This window comes from Pipra filicauda, unplaced genomic scaffold (genome assembly GCF_003945595.2).
Source record: "Pipra filicauda isolate LSUMZ 115617 unplaced genomic scaffold, ASM394559v2 scaffold449_size645428_pilon, whole genome shotgun sequence".
In the NCBI taxonomy this organism is placed as follows: Eukaryota; Metazoa; Chordata; class Aves; order Passeriformes; family Pipridae; genus Pipra; species Pipra filicauda.
In genome coordinates this window covers 508,406-523,492 of record NW_024104586.1, presented here as the reverse complement: position 1 = coordinate 523,492, position 15,087 = coordinate 508,406, and the positions used below count along the sequence as shown (strand labels likewise).

At 54.7% G+C, this 15,087-nt stretch overlaps 2 protein-coding genes and 1 non-coding gene across 4 annotated transcripts; 2 read left to right on the top strand and 1 right to left on the bottom strand.

Moving 5' to 3' along the window:
• Positions 1–3,394: 3,394 nt before the first annotated feature.
• On the bottom strand, positions 3,395–6,728 carry EIF4EBP2 (eukaryotic translation initiation factor 4E binding protein 2). The gene is made up of 3 exons (XM_027711112.2): positions 6,578–6,728; positions 5,785–5,961; positions 3,395–5,700 (listed from the first exon to the last, which is right to left on the bottom strand). Exons 1-3 carry the CDS (start codon positions 6,711–6,713, stop codon positions 5,669–5,671), a joined length of 345 nt encoding a protein of 114 aa, XP_027566913.1. The 5' UTR covers positions 6,714–6,728; the 3' UTR covers positions 3,395–5,668.
• A 127-nt stretch (positions 6,729–6,855) lies between these two features.
• On the top strand, positions 6,856–6,927 carry TRNAE-UUC. The gene has a single exon. It is a non-coding gene; the product is annotated as a tRNA-Glu (tRNA).
• Positions 6,928–7,788: 861 nt separating this feature from the next.
• On the top strand, positions 7,789–15,013 carry LRRC20 (leucine rich repeat containing 20). 2 transcript variants are annotated; one of them, XM_027711084.2, is made up of 4 exons: positions 7,789–7,870; positions 8,984–9,133; positions 10,608–10,775; positions 14,848–15,013. In XM_027711084.2, the coding sequence occupies exons 1-4, from the start codon at positions 7,789–7,791 to the stop codon at positions 14,997–14,999; spliced, it is 552 nt and encodes a 183-aa protein (XP_027566885.1). In that variant the 3' UTR covers positions 15,000–15,013. The 2 variants fall into 2 exon arrangements, with proteins under 2 accessions (XP_027566885.1, XP_039241837.1); XM_039385903.1 differs by lacking the exon at positions 10,608–10,775.
• Positions 15,014–15,087: the final 74 nt, after the last annotated feature.

Sequence of the window (15,087 nt, the reverse complement as noted above, 5' to 3'; positions counted from 1 at the left end):
GCGGGGACCCTCCGGCCACGGCGCCGGCCCTCGGGGACCCCCGGCACGCAACACCCCCCGCTCACAGCACCCCCAAACACAGCACCCATCCCCTCGGGGACTCCCGGCACACAGTACCCCCAAACACAGCACCCATCCCCTCGGGGACTCCCGGCACACAGTACCCCCAAACACAGCACCCATCCCCTCGGGGACCCCCAGCACACAGTATCCCCCAAACACAGCACCCATCCCCTCGGGGACCCCCAGCACACGGCACCCCCCCATCCACAGTCGCTGTGCCCTTAGGGACCCCATGAGATGCAGTACCTATCCCTTCAGGGACCCCCAGCACACAGCACCCCCCAACAGCACCCATCCCCTCAGGGACCCTCAGCATGCAGCACCCACACTCAACAGGGTCCCCTGGCACAAAGGGGTCCCCTGTCCCCAGGAACAGCCCTCAGCCACAGCATCTGTCCCCCTCAGGGACCCCCAGCACACAGCAACCCCCAACCACATTGATCCTTCCATACTCTCCCAGTGACACCTCCCTGGGACAGAGAGGGGACAGGCAGGTGTCACCACTCCAGGCAGGTTTGCAGTTTGGGGAACATCAAGGCAACACCTCTCAAAGCCAAAAAGCCCTTTTCCTTCCCAGAAATGGAAGAGCAGGGAAGGATGTGTGTGATGGGGGTCAGGGCGAGGGATGCTACAGGATCCAGGCTGGGATTGGAGTGAGGGGCTTGCAGGGAGCCCCTGCCCTGCTACTTTTGTACACAGTCTGGCTTGGATTGGAAAGGACCTCAAAGAACATCTTGTTCCACCTCCTGCCATGGGCAGGGACACCTTCCACTAGCCCAGGTTAATCCAAAACTCATCCAAACTGGCCTTGAACACTTCCAGGGATCCAGGGGCAGCCACAGCTTCTCTGGGCAACCTGTGCCAGGGCCTCCCCACCCTCACAGGGAACAATTTCTCCCTAATACCTAATCTAACCTTCCCCTCTGGCAGTGAAAAGCCATTCCCCCTTGTCCTGTCACTTCATGCTCTTGTCCAAAGTCCCTCTCCAGCTCTCTTAGAGCCCCTTTAGCCATTGGAAGCAGCTCTAAGGTCTCCCTGGAAACTTCTCCAGGCTGAACACCTCCAGCTCACCCAGCCTGGCTCCATAGGAAACATCAGGGCAGCTCCTTACCCCCAAACACGAGAGCCATCTCTCCTTGCTCGGGCCACTCAAACTCCTGGGAAATAAGACTGCTGCCCACTCAGCTGCTTCTCAGCACATACAGACATCACAGTGGGTCCCTGCCATGACTCCACCTGTACCAGCGGGTCCAGCACCCAGGTCTGCTCATCTGCTGGTGTCCAGCACAGCACAGCACAGCCTGAAGCCATCAGGTGGCTTCGGGTTTCCCCACTGCCATGGAAACGTGCTATTTTAGCTAATCCATAAAACCCCAGTCCCTTCAGCTCCTACCTGCCCTCCCACATTTCAGCTGGGTTGAAGCAGGGTCCCTCAGAGCCCCCCTTCTAGGAGGAACCCAGCGCCAGCTCCCACCCACCGCTGCCGTGCTGCTCCGGATCAATGTTTATAGGATACCAACAGCTGAAGGAAAAGGAGAAAAATGGCATTAACACGTTTAGTGGTGCTGGGAAGGAGGGCCAGGAATGTAAACGCAGCCCGGAGGCAGTCCGAAAATGGTAGTGGCTGGAAAGCAGGGCTGGAAAGTTTGCTCATCGGGATCCTAGATATTAGCCAGGCTCCCGGCCTCCAGCTCAGCCAAAACACCCTGCCCTGAGCTGCTCTGCTGCACTTCACAGTCCTAGACTGACATTTTATAACTTTTTAAAACTTATTTTATTTTAATTCTCCATTTTTAGCTCCCGATTCAGCATGTAGAAACTTCCCTGGGGAGGAGCACATCCAAAGGGATACACAGACACACAGCTCTCTGCAGGGGTTTCAGAAGCCAGGATTAACAAATAAAAAACACCCCAAAATTTTGGGAGGAAACCAGTTGTCTCTCCCCCGAGCTTGGCATCGCGGGAGCAGAGCCAGACCCGGAGGAAAGAAGCTCCCAAATGCCTCATCAGCATTTTTCCCGTCGTGTTCCTCTCCTCCGTACACACGCTCCGAAATTCCCTGACACTGCAGAATTTAACTGCGGCAACGAGCTCCGAACCCATGGGAGGTCACGGCAGGACCACGCTGAGCGTGGCCAAACCAGGGTGCACCGAGGGCACCCCCAAACCAGCTCTCAATCCTCAATCCATCTCAATCCCGCGGGATTGAGTGTTTTGGGAATGTGACGTGTCACTGTGGTATTTCACACACGGAGCTGCACGCCCAAGTTTGCTGAAACACCCACAAAAGTTTGGGGGCACCCTCTGTAGCCAGAGGGAGAGGACAACCTCTGTTGTCCTCAGTGCCCTCCCTGCCATGGGGGGAAAGGCTTTTGCTGCTCAGACCCCTCCCCAGTTAGAGTGGACGGTATAAAAGAGACTGATCTGGTTTAAAAACTTTTTAAAACATTATAAATTATAATATACTAACATACATTAATGGTGTCCCACCCCTGGAAGTATTCGAGGGCAGGTTGGATGGTGCTCTGAGCAACCTGGTCTAGTGGAAAGTGTCCCTGCCCATGGCTGGGGGGTTGGAACAAGATGGACTTTAAGGTCGCTTCCTTAAACCATTCCATATGATTATTAAAATGACAATTGTCCCAGACCAGGACAATTTATGCTAACACATCTCTATCAACATAGCGCCACCTCACCTGGGATCCTCCAGGAGCAGCAGGGATGGGGTAGCCAAGCCTACAGCATGAGCTGAGGGATGCAGCCGGGATTAAATATGCTCCTGGGCATGGGGAGAGCACAGGTGGGGCTGCTTGGGACTGATGAGGTCCATCAGGGCCCTCAAGGATGAGCCCAGATGGGAGTGGCTGTTCCCCCGTGTTCACACCCACCTGTTCTCCTTGGCCAGGACTGATTTCATATCACAAAATCATGGAATGTTCTGGGTTGGAAGGGACCTTCAAGACCATCTCGTTCCAACAGCCCTGACATGGGCAGGGGACACCTTCCACTAGACCAGGTTGCTCCAAGCCCCATCCAACCCAGCCTTGAACATTTCCAGGGATGGGGCAGCCACAACTAGAAACAGGACAAATGATCAGTTTGGGGCAATTTTGGGCATGGGAGACCTCTTCATGGGAAAATCAGATTTTTCTGTGCATGACATTTTGCAATTAAGTCCCCCCTTAACCCTCTCCTGTTGGTTCTGGGTTTGACCCTCCCCTGCTCTTTGTACCACTGGGGGTTGACCCGCAAGGGGGGGTTTGCTCCAAAGGGAAGGGAAAATCCTCCCTGCACCCCAGGTCACGGTCAGAAGAAAACTCCAGCACCCTGATTTAATAGAACCAAGATCTTTATTGATCTCACTGTAACAGCAACCACTGGCGAGAGCTTTTCTCCTCCCAAACACCTGCTTGAAGAGACGGTAAAAAACAGCAAAAAATCCCAAATGGATCCCCTGACTAGCAGAGGAATGCCCCGGCGAGGCCAGGCACTCCCTCCCTGCTCTTCAGCCCCAAGCCTGATTATAGAAGAGAACCGGGAGAAAGGCACTGGGATGGGGAATGGAGACAAAAGGAGGCTGGGAAAGGGGGCATTTAGGGAAAAAAAAAAAAAAAAGAAGTGTTTTCCCTCTGGCTCCTGTCCATAAGTTACGTTGTCCTTGGATATTGTCTAATCGTTTTTGGCTTGGAGAGCAGGTTTCCCAAAACGAGCAGCTGTGCCGAGGGCGCCGGGTCCCCGCATCCACGGTGGCCGTCCCCGCTCCACGAAGGATGTCCTCGCCCCCTGCCCCTGCCACTCCCTCGATCCGAGGGCCTAACCGACCTCCTAGGATCTTCGCTTTAAGGAAAATATATTTATTTATATATAATATATATATTTGTGTGTGTCTTATCACCACCCACCCACACGTGTATACGTATGTCCACTTGCACTCACTCACTCGCGCGCCTACGACGGCCGGGCTACGTGTTCACCTTGCGCTTCCCGTGCCAGGGAAAAGGATGGGAAAGACATCCCAATTCCCCTGGGTTGTGCTTTTGGATTTCTCCCCCCCCTAAAATGAGCAGCAGCCCCACCCTCAAGAGAAAAGTTGGAAGATGGGAGCTCGCAACCAGCCACCACGCCGACCCACACCAAACACGCCTAGAGAAATAAATTACGGGATGGAAAGTGCACAAAGCCTGTGGGACGTCCCTGTCCCCGGCATGCAGAGCCACGGATCCCCCAGGGCTGGGTACCGAGGTGGGGGGTGACCCCGGCAAGGGAGGGAGGATGGATGGAGCAGGCACTCGGGTGGGGGCTGATAAAATGGCACTTGAGAAGGTTGCGGAGCTGGTGATAGCTCCCAGCAGGCAGGAAAAATCAAAACGGGGGGCTGGTGGGATTGGGGGTGCACAGCAGAGCCCCACCGTGCACGGCCTCACCCAGCACTGCTCGTCAAGGAGAGGGAGGAGGAAAAATAAATTCCATCTCTGGGGGGGGGAAGGGGTTCAAGATGCCAGGCATGGGATGGCCACGACGTGCCAGGCTGGCAAAGCCGCCGGCGGCAGGGAGGTTAACATGGAAATCCTTTATCCACGGCAGAATGATGGAGGTGGGAGGGAAGTCCCATCCCAAAGAGCAAGTAGAGGACGGCACCGATGCCAGCACCCTACAAATGGAGCACCCCGTCCCTGCGGTGCCTCACCAGCGAGCCCCCAAATCCCCGGGGACACCCAGCGATTCCTGAGACATCCAACGGTGCTAAGGGATCTCCCTCCTGTATTATTCACATTTTAAAGGGCCGGGGGTTTAAAAAAAAAAAGAGCACTACAAAGCACTTTCCCAGAGGCACTTGTCCCCAGCCCAGAAAAAGAGTTGTTGGGAGTAAAGTGCCCCTTTTTAGTACCAAAAAAATAAAAGCAAGGGGTTTTTCTAACATATGGCTGTGTCACTGGGAGTCCTGGCTGGCGGGCTGGGGACACAGCTCCTGGTTGAAGGGCCAAGATGGAAGAAATCCAGGTAGGAGAGATGTGGGCGCACTGGCCAACGCCAGTGGGACTGTGTCGGATCCCCGGAGCACCAAAGGGAATGGGCTGCAGAAGTTGTCCTCTGTTGAATGCCAGCACATCCTGGAGGGGCTCAAATAATACCCTCCTCGGGGTGCAAGCAGGCACGTGGTTTTAAGAGTGATGTTTCCTCCTCCTCCCAAGAGGCTGCCCAAATTTTCCGGGAGAAGGGGGCAAAGGGAATGACGCAGCTCCGGCAAGCTGACGGCAATGGGAGGTCTGGGATAGCAGGAGGGGGTTTTTGAGGGGGTATGAGGCAGCACAAGAGGCAAAGGGATGTTTCAGAAAGAAGCCCGGTGGAGATCAGGCTGTTGGTGGGTGGAGGAGGAGGAACGGGGCCGGATCCAGAAGGGATGCTCTATCCGGCACATGCTGGGACTGGTCACCCACAAAGGGGGACAAGACAGAGCTGCACTCCCCAAAAAAAGGGGGGAGGCGGGCGGGGGGGGGACGCTGGTGGGGACCCACTGCCACCTCCGCCTCGCTGGGACAGATCCTGCTAAGCCGAATGGGGGGTGCACAGGTCTGGGGAGTCGCTGCCTCTCCGTGGTTCCTGCTCAGATATCCATCTCGAACTGAGCGTCGTCCCCTGGTAAGATGCAGGGAGAGACTCATTAGGGGGTCGTCCCCCCCGCCCCAAATCTCCCCAGCCCACCCCGGGGGGGTCCCTTACCCATGGCTGGCTTCCCCTCCTGGTGGTTCAGACTGTTGCTGTCCTCTTTGGGCTCCTCGCCGGCCTCGCCAGGGCTGGTAACGCCGGGAATGTTGGGGAGATGACAAGGAGGGGTCTTGGCCATGGGGGAGTTGCGGCGGTCCAGCAGGAACTTGCGGTCGTAGATGATCCGGGTGCCTGGAGGGGGGAAGCGAGAGGAGAGTGGGAGAATCTGGTTCGGCAGCGCTTGTTTGCAGAAGGAGTTTCCCGGTGGGACGGGCGTCCCAGCCGAGGCTCTCCGCCAAGACCGGAGGGGAGGGCAGGGGGGTGCGCGCTGCCGCTCTGCTCGCTCTTATCTGGGCACGACACGCGATAATTCCACGCTGGACAAACAGCCCCGGCGGCAGCTGGGTCCCGGCTGTCCCGGCCACTGGCAAACTCGTGGCAGGGCTGGGCACGCGTCCCGGGGATGCCGATGGATGTGGCGCCCCGAAACGCCCCGTGTCCCCCTCCCCTGGACAGGGACGAGCGATGTGACGACAGGGCCGAGCCCCGGTGCCCGCGTCCCACCGGGGCCTCTCGCCGCCCCGTCCGGGATCCAGCTCCCGCCCCGCCGGGACCCTCCGCGCCCCGGGAAAATAATAAACCCACCTCCAAGCGCGCTGCTTTAAGGAGAGCGAGCGGCAGGCGCTGCCTACAGACGGCACAGGGAGGGGGTAGAGGCGCGGTACGCCCGCGATGGGCGCGACACGCGGCGCCCGGAGCGGACGGGCGGGCTGCCCCGCAGGCCCCGAGGCGGGCGCGGCGCTTTTACCTCCCGGCGTGGTGGAGAAGAGCGTCCCGCCGGGGGTGGTGCAGTAGTCGGCGGGCAGCTGCGCGGCGTCGCTGAGGGTGACGGTGCGGGTGGGGATGGCCCGGCTCTGGCTGGGCTGGCGGCCGGCGGACGACATGGCCCCGCTCCGGCCCCGCGCTTTGTCCCCGCGGAGGCGGCGCGGCCCGGCCGGCACCGCCCCCCGCCCCGCCCCGCCCCGCCCCGCCCCGCGCGCCGCCGGCAGGGGGCAGGCGCGAGGCCGCGCCGCCAGGAGCCGGCGCTCCCACGTGGTCTAGCGGTGAGGATTCCTGGTTTTCACCCAGGCGGCCCGGGTTCGACTCCCGGCGTGGGAAAGGCGGCTCGCTCTTTTTTTTTTGGGGGGGGGGAAGGGGGGCCTTGCTCATCCCATCCTGTCCGCGGTTCCTTCTGCTGAAATGTTTTGGCAAGGCCGAGCTGGGCGAAGTTGGTGGGAAAGGGGATGGGATCCCCATATCCCAAGAGAGGGAATGGGATTCATCCGCATATCCCAAACCAGGGAATGGGATTCATCCCCATATTCCAAACTGGGAAAACGGCATGGATCCCCACATCCTCTACCAGGAAAGGGGACACATCCTCATGTCCCATACCAGGAAAGGGGATGCATCCAAATATCCCAGACCAGAAAAGAGGAGGCATCCCCATGTCCCAAATGAGGAAAGGGGATGCATCCCCACATCCCAAACCAGGAAAACGGCATGGATCCCCATATCCCAAACAAAGAGATGGGAGGTATCCCCATATCCCAAACAAGGAAATGGGATGCATCCCCATATCCCAAACCAGGAGAAGGGGATGCATCCTTATGTCCCATTCCAGCAAAGGGGATGCATCCCCATATTCCAAACCAGGGAATAGGATGCATCCCCATGTCCCAGACAAGGAAAGGGGATGCATCCCCATATCCCAAACCAGGAGAAGGGGATGCATCCTTATGTCCCATTCCAGCAAAGGGGGTGCATCCCTATATCCCAAATGTGCCATTCTGGAAAGCCGGGAATCACATCCCTGAGGGCCATGCCAGCCCCAGCACAGCCTCCCTCCCTGCCCTGGGAACAGTGATCCTGCGTGTTATTTTTAGCATCCCTCTCCCGAGAGGCCGGAGCGGCTGGTTTCCTCCTCCAGCCGTGGATCCCCCCGCCCGGAGCGCGTTCCCGGCGGGACCGGGCGCCCACATGCAGAAGAGGATGGGCGAGGCGGTGGCCCGTGTGGCCAGGAAGGTGAACGACACGGTGGAGAACAAAACGGATTCCCTGGGTAAGGCCGGAGCTCCGTCTCGGCTCCCGCTCGGGGCCCGGAGAAGGATCGGGTATCCGGGAGCGGGGCTCTATTTTTTGCTGCCACAGTCTAAAAAAAGCTGTGGGCATTCCCTACGGGCGCTGCACCCGCGGCTCCGGAGGAGGGAAGGCTCCCCTAAAGGGCTCTCAGCCCCCAGAGTTAGAGCAGGTTCCCAGCCATGGCACGTAACCCCATGGGACGTGTTTCAGGAATACAGTCCCTCCTTGCAGGCGGTGGCAGGAGCAGGGGTTTCCCCACGTTGCCTTGTCAGATCTGTGTTTTCCTGCAATTTCTCCCCTCGTTTCCAGCTAATATCCGAGTGCAGGGAGCAGTTCATCAAAGGAGAGGGATGAAAGCCTCTCATTCTCATTCCTGCTGGATTCCCGGTGCTGGGATAATAAACCAACCTACGTCGGGGAGCTGGAGCTTCATCCCTCAGCTCCTCCACATCCTCCCGAGCGAGGGAAGCGTGGGAGGACCGAGCTCGTGGCTTTGGGGAGGGGGAGGAAGCAGAGCCCGGGTTGAGCATCAGGGGGCCGGGATACGAGGTTTCCATCCCCGGCATCTCCCAGGAAGGGAAGCAGAAACAACTCAGAGCAAAACAAAACCGCCAAGAGTTGAGAAGCAGAGCCAAACCCTGTTCCCTTCCTCGCTGCTTGCCATGGGACAAACACCCATCACCAGTGAGGAGTGTGCCTATGGAAAGCCCTACTCCATCCCCACCAGACGTGGAGGCTGCATCTCTGCCCTGCTCCATCAACCCCAGGGATTTAGGGACACAGGGAAGGGGCATGACTGAAGTTATTAGACATGGACAGGCTGGGGTTTCCAAAAAAACATTGCAGCCTGGAAGCAGTTTCAATGTGATTTAGGGTTGAATGCCTAAGGCAGAACAGCCCTGGCGTTCCTGATGGGATCAAACTCCTGGTGCTTGCAGAGGTGGCTGCAAATATCCCTGTAATGGAGAGGAGTAGGCAGGGGAGAGCACTCAGATGGGCAAATTGAGGAGTAAGGGGTGGAAAACCAGGTGGAAAGCAGGGCTCCATCCCGGCTGGGTGCATTACAAGGTGCCAGGGTTCTCTCCGAGGGCAGATCTGGCCAACTGCAAGCTGATGACCTTCCCTGTTGGAATCTACAAAGCCATGAGGAGCGTCACCGAGGGGATCCATCGCATCTCCCTGGCAAACAACGAGCTCAAGTCCATCACCAGCCGATTTGTCACCACCTTCAGCCAGCTGAGAGGTGAGGGACGGCCACTTCCACACCCCTGGCACCCTCAAAGAGCCCCCAGGGGCACAGCACTGGGGAGTCTCCCCTCTGCAGTTTTCACTCCTCTGTGCTCACACCTCATTCCAAGCAGACTTATCCAGACCCCCAAAAATCCATTTTTCCTTATCGTTCCCACCCCTTGCAGGAAGAGGGCACTGGTTTTGCTCACACTCATCCTCCCAAACTCGTGTTCTGACACCTTCCAGCAGTGGCCAGGCTGCTGTGGGGGTCATTCATCATCCTCCAGCTCCCTCCAAGGAGCTGGAGCCGCTCCTGTGGATAACGGGGCATGGCAGAGATGGGGCATTCCAGACTGCTGAAGGCACGTTGGCTTGGTGGTGGTTAATTAGTCCCCCTCCTGAGACATCAGTGAGAGTTAATCACTGCAGGAAATGGGGATGATCATCAGTGCCATGGGGACACATCCCTGTGGAGCCCAGTGAAAGCAACCAGAAGCTAATCCACCAAAATACGGCCATGCAAGCACTCAGAGCATTCAGTACCACGATGCTAAACACTGGAAACTGGACTGGGGCTGCTCTGGCAGCTTATAAAATCAATTATTTCACTTGCAGAATGTGCCACACAACTGCCACTGTGGTGTGTGTCTGGGGAGGCTTCTCTTGTTGTGGAGCTGGAGCTCCCCTAGTCTGGGGAAAAGAAACATGTCGAGCAAAGGAAATCAATTTTTGTTTGCTAGACAGCACAACGAGCCCTGAAGGGAAAAAGTTTGGTTTCCCAGCAAGGGCTTTGTTCCACCAGTGAACGAATCACTCCAGCGATGAACATGCCAGGTCTCAGCAGGGCTGTTGCTGGGTAGAGATGCCTCAGGGCTGGGGACAGCCTGAATAAGGCAGGACCTATAAATACCAGGTATTAGCAGGGGCAGGGCAGCTCCTGTGGGTATTTATAGAGCAGAAAGCCCTGTGTCACTGGAGAAGGGCGCTGGGACATTGGGGTTTGGGTTCTGTTCCCATGGCTTATGGACTTTGGGGGAGGAGTGCTGCTCCTGGCCCCGCTGGAGCTCATTGCTCGGGAAACACCACAGAAGGGTAAACTCCACAGAGTTATTTTTCACGTATAGGAACTCTTCCACCATTCTGTTTATTCCTCAGGAGGGTTTCAGGCACATGAAGATAAGCCATGACAAGTGTCCGTTGGGGAGGTAATTGTGCTGATTTTACTAGGAAATATTCGTCATTTCTACATCCCCTGCTTGCATAATGCAGCACAGGTTTCATTAGCAAAGCCTGAGGAAGCCAAGAAAAACATCCGCCCTCAAAGTGGCATTCCCAGCAGGCAAAAGTACAATGGCATACCACGGGAAATAGCAAAACATTCCCATTTTTGCAGTTGGAAACCCACTGCTGGACCTGGCAGCCCAAGGGGGACAGAGGCTGTACATTAAGCCATTCGTGAATTATTTCACCACCACCTCTCTTCACAGAACTCAACCTGGCAGGCAACTACCTGCACCGCCTGCCCGAGGAAATCACCTCCCTGCTGCACCTCCGGGCCATCGACCTCTCCCGAAACAGGTTCCGGCGCTTCCCCGAGCCCCTGGCCACTGTCCCCTCCCTGGAGACCATCGACCTGGAAGAGAATGAGATTGCAGGTGAGGAGGGCCTTTTCCCACAGGAGGTGAGGGCACAGGGATGCAGGGCAGATGCTAAATAGCCAGAGCCCCTTTAGCCACGTGCCTTTCCCGTGTTTTCACTGCACCCCAGGGAAAAGCCGCTGCAGGCGCTGAGGGAATCAAGCCCCATTCAAGCTGCCCTATTCACCGCACCGGGATACGGCTCTTTCAGGCACCTCCCGCTGGGCTGACTCAAAATCACCAGATTTCTTTAAAAAAGATGCTGGGCTGGGATGTTTGCTGCCGGGCAAAGCAAGGGCACAAGCCCACCTGAACATTTCCCAGAGAGAGTAGGAGCCGCAACACTACAACATCCCCTAAGAGTGAAATGAAAGGAATGGTAAGAGCTGCTCATCCCTCAACCCCGCAGTGACAGGAAAATCTTTCATGTGCAAAGCTGGAGCCTTTGGAGTCCCCAAAAGCCGGGCAAAGGGGGCAGCTGTTGCACACGGATAAAAGGGGATTTATGCAGGAGGGAGCTTTCAAAGAGCCCAGGTTGGAGCATCCCACAGCCCACACGGATCCCCAGGGAGGTGAATATTGAGTCCGCTCGACTCTGCTGTTTTATCTGGGATTGCTTCAGCTGCTGCTGGGAAAGCTGCTCCCTGAAACACGGGTTTTATTAACAGCATCACATCAGCTGCTCCCCAGCTGCGCCTGCAGAAACACTACACGTTAAATATTGCTTCCATGGGAGCCAGAGAAACCGGGCTCCCCTTGGCTGCTGGTTGTCAGACTTGGGGAAAATAAAAAAAGAGTAAAGTTTAACAATTTCAAGGTAAAATGTTTTAGGGACGTATCTTAGTAGTGCACACGATGCTGTCTGGCTTCAGAAACAGGTGAGATTGTCTTATTTTACACATTTTCTGGAAAAGGAAAAGGTAGAGGCTACAAAGCCAGGGGGCTTCAGCCCATTTTTCCAAGGAAACAAAAGTCTGGGCAATCACACTGCTCCTGCCAGTCCTTACCAAATACCTTCCAGGCCCACCTGCACATGAGTTTGTGTTATATATATATATGGTTTTATACTTTATCTTCAAGCTTGTATTTATATTTATATATATATATATAAAAAAATATATATACATATATATACACCTTCTCCTCTCATGCCAGCCTGGCACAATAGCAGAAGGAGGGTTAGGGAGAGTCCATCACCTTAAATTTAACTGGCACAAATTTGGGTTTTCCTTAACAGCCAAATAGGATTTCACTACCCAGAAATATCCATCAGCTTCTCTGGGTAACCTCATCATCCTCACAAGGAAGAATTTCTGCCTAATATGTCCTCTAAACACCCCCTCTGGCAGCGTGAAGCCACTCCCCCCATCCTGTCACTCCATGCCCTTGTCCAAAGCCCCTCTCCAGCTCTCTTCAGGAGGATGTTGGGGTAGGACCGTGACTTTCTCCCTCAGAGGAAGGCTGCAGATCACCTGGTTTGTGGTGCTGTGCCGGGGCTGGTCCTGCCTGTCCTCCCCTGCCCTCCCGGAGGTGCCAGAGGAACTCAATCCAGAGCTGCAAACCCAACTCAAAAACACCTTCTGAAAAAGGGCTGAGTGACCTACTAAGACATATTGAACTGGAGGTTGTAGGAAACGTTTTCCAGCTAAAGGGAAACAAGAGTAAAAGGAGATTAATTAATGCCTGCCTGGAGCCTGTGGGCTCTGTGAAAGGAGACATTTAATGCCACAACCTGCCCTTTTCATCTCAATAAGCTCTTAAACTCGGACTGTAATTATGTATATATTACTGTCAGTGCTTTTAACTCTTTCCCTGATAATTAGACTTATATCAAATCAGGGTTTTAAGCTCCCAAATCCATGGGGATGCTTGGACGCCTGGAGCTTCAGCTTCTCTTTCCCTTATTCCTTGATTAATAGTTCAATGGAGACGATGTCGAGACTGCTGCCAAGGCTGGGCAGGTCACTGCCGGGGGCAACTGTGGTTAGTTTTGTCCTCCTGAGGACATGTAGTGATGGGACAAGGGGGAATGGTTTTAAACTGAAAGAGAGTATGTTTGGTTTGGATATTAGGAAGAAATTCTTCCCTGTGAGGGGGGGGAGGCCCTGGCACAGGTTGCCCAGAGAAGCTGTGGCTGCCCCTGGATCCCTGGAAGTGTCCAAGGCCAGGTTGGACGGGGCTTGGAGCAACCTGGGCTAGTGGGAGGTGTCCCTGCCCATGGCAGGGGGTGGAGTGAGATGATCTTTAAGGTCCTTTTCAACCCAAACCATTCCATGGTTATATGGTTCTATCACCACTCTTGATGTGAGATAATGGCCCAGAAAAGGCATTTTTATTAATAACCACAGAGGTGCCAGTGAGTTTGGCACCAGCAGGTTTGGAGGAGCCTCGGAGGAGCTGCTGCCACCAAAGGATGTGGTTAATGCTAAAAGGTGACAGGGAAGCAGCTCTGAGCTGAGCAGGGTCCTTTCCCCTTCAATTTGCAGCCATACCTGGCTGTTAGTGTTCATCACCAGCTCCTCAGACGCCTCACAGCCCTTTCATATACACCTCCTCAGATGCCTCCCAATCCTTCAGCATCCCTTTCATCTGAAGGAACTGGGTTTGTCACTCATCATATTCTGCTTTAATTAGGAAAAGCCTCTTTTGCCCCTTTTTTTGTTTGACTGGTGAAGCCAGCACAAATAATTCAGGCTCAAATGCAAGTGCCTTATCTGCTGGGAAGCCAGCAACAGATGTTTTGGGTTGTTTACAGAGGGTTTTGGGGCTCCCGTGGCACAACCTTACAGCTACAGGCTGCACTATGTGCCCTGCCTGTCCCTTCATGCCGGGGTGAGTCACCACTCCTTACCTGGAATTAAGGTGCAGAGTTGGGCTTGTTTCCACTCAGAGCAAGGCTTGGTCCCTAAAATAATTCCCTTAACTCCCTAAATTCAAGCGAAGTGGGGGTAAGCACTTTTAACTTTATCACACTGCACAGACCTAGAAGATGATTAAACTGGAAGATCTGTGAAAAAATAATATTATTTTTGTGCCTCAAGGGGAAAAAAAAGCAAAATGATACAGGAGAATTGCAGTGAAAAAATCCACCATGAAGAAGAGTTATTAAAAAAAATCATGTGAAGCTCTGCCTGATGAGAGATGAGCTGCTAAGGAATACATGTATGGAAAATAGCACTGTTTTCTGGAGGAGAATGAGGGAAAAAACAAAGGCATCGAAGTGTTTGAGCTTTTTTCCAGCATAAAGTAAGTTTCATGGTCTAAAAATCACATAATCATCCAGCTATAATTACAACACCACACTTCTGCTCTAAGTGTTGGCAGAAGAAATGGGAGCTGAGATAAAAAAGGCTCTTGGTCCTTTAGTGACCAAATTAAGAAGAAATTGGTTTTGGTAAATCAGGCAGGCCCAAAATATTGTGATTTGGAGCAAAAAAATCTACCACCTTTGAATGACCTAAATGGTTATTTTTTTGTATCAGTTTCATTCCTCTGCCGTCAGTGGATTCGCATTGGGACCATCCAGGAGAACTGCACCTTTTCTTAACGTTAAGTTCATAAATGTAATGTTTTCTAAAGGAAAACACCCAAATTCATGGAAATTGCAAAATAGGAGGGTTCCTGTTGATGGCCAAGAGCCATTTTGCAGCCTGTCCAAAGAGGGCAAAGAGCACATGCTCTCCTGTTAGCCTGGTGAAGGCTCCTGGGCATTGCAACACTGGGAATAAAATCAGGGAATAAGTCTTTGAATACCAGTTTAGTGCCCCAGCAGGGGGTTTATTAGGACCGGGAGAACTGGAGGGCAGTGTCCACATTGAATATCATGGTGTTCTCGCAAAGACATTTCACAGAATGACAGAATCATTGGAAAAGGCCTCTAAGATCATCCAGCCCAACCCATAACCATCTGTTTGAGTAGATGTGTAATCTAGGATTTTATTATGTTTCTGTTGTGATCAAAGCCTGCAGAGCGGCAGGAGCAGGTTAAGCTCCAGGCTGTCCATCGAGAGGAGCTTCCCCCGCTCCGCCTCTCCGAATTCCCCGGCAGCAGACGCCGGGACGGGTTCTCAGCTCCGCGCTGTCTTTGCAGAGGTGCCGACGGAGAAGTTGGCGTCCATGGCATCGCTGCGGAGCCTCAACCTGCGGGACAACCCCGTCGGCCCCGAGGTGCGGCTGCTCGTCCGGCCCCTCGTCCCCTTCGACCTGCTGCTGTCCCCAGAGGAGCCCGTCCCTGAAGCCTGACAGGGTCTCGGGGTGCCCAGGGGAGCTGTCCCGAGGGGCGACTGCCCACGAGAGTGGTTTGGCTTAGGTCAGTCCCTGCTGCGCCCCT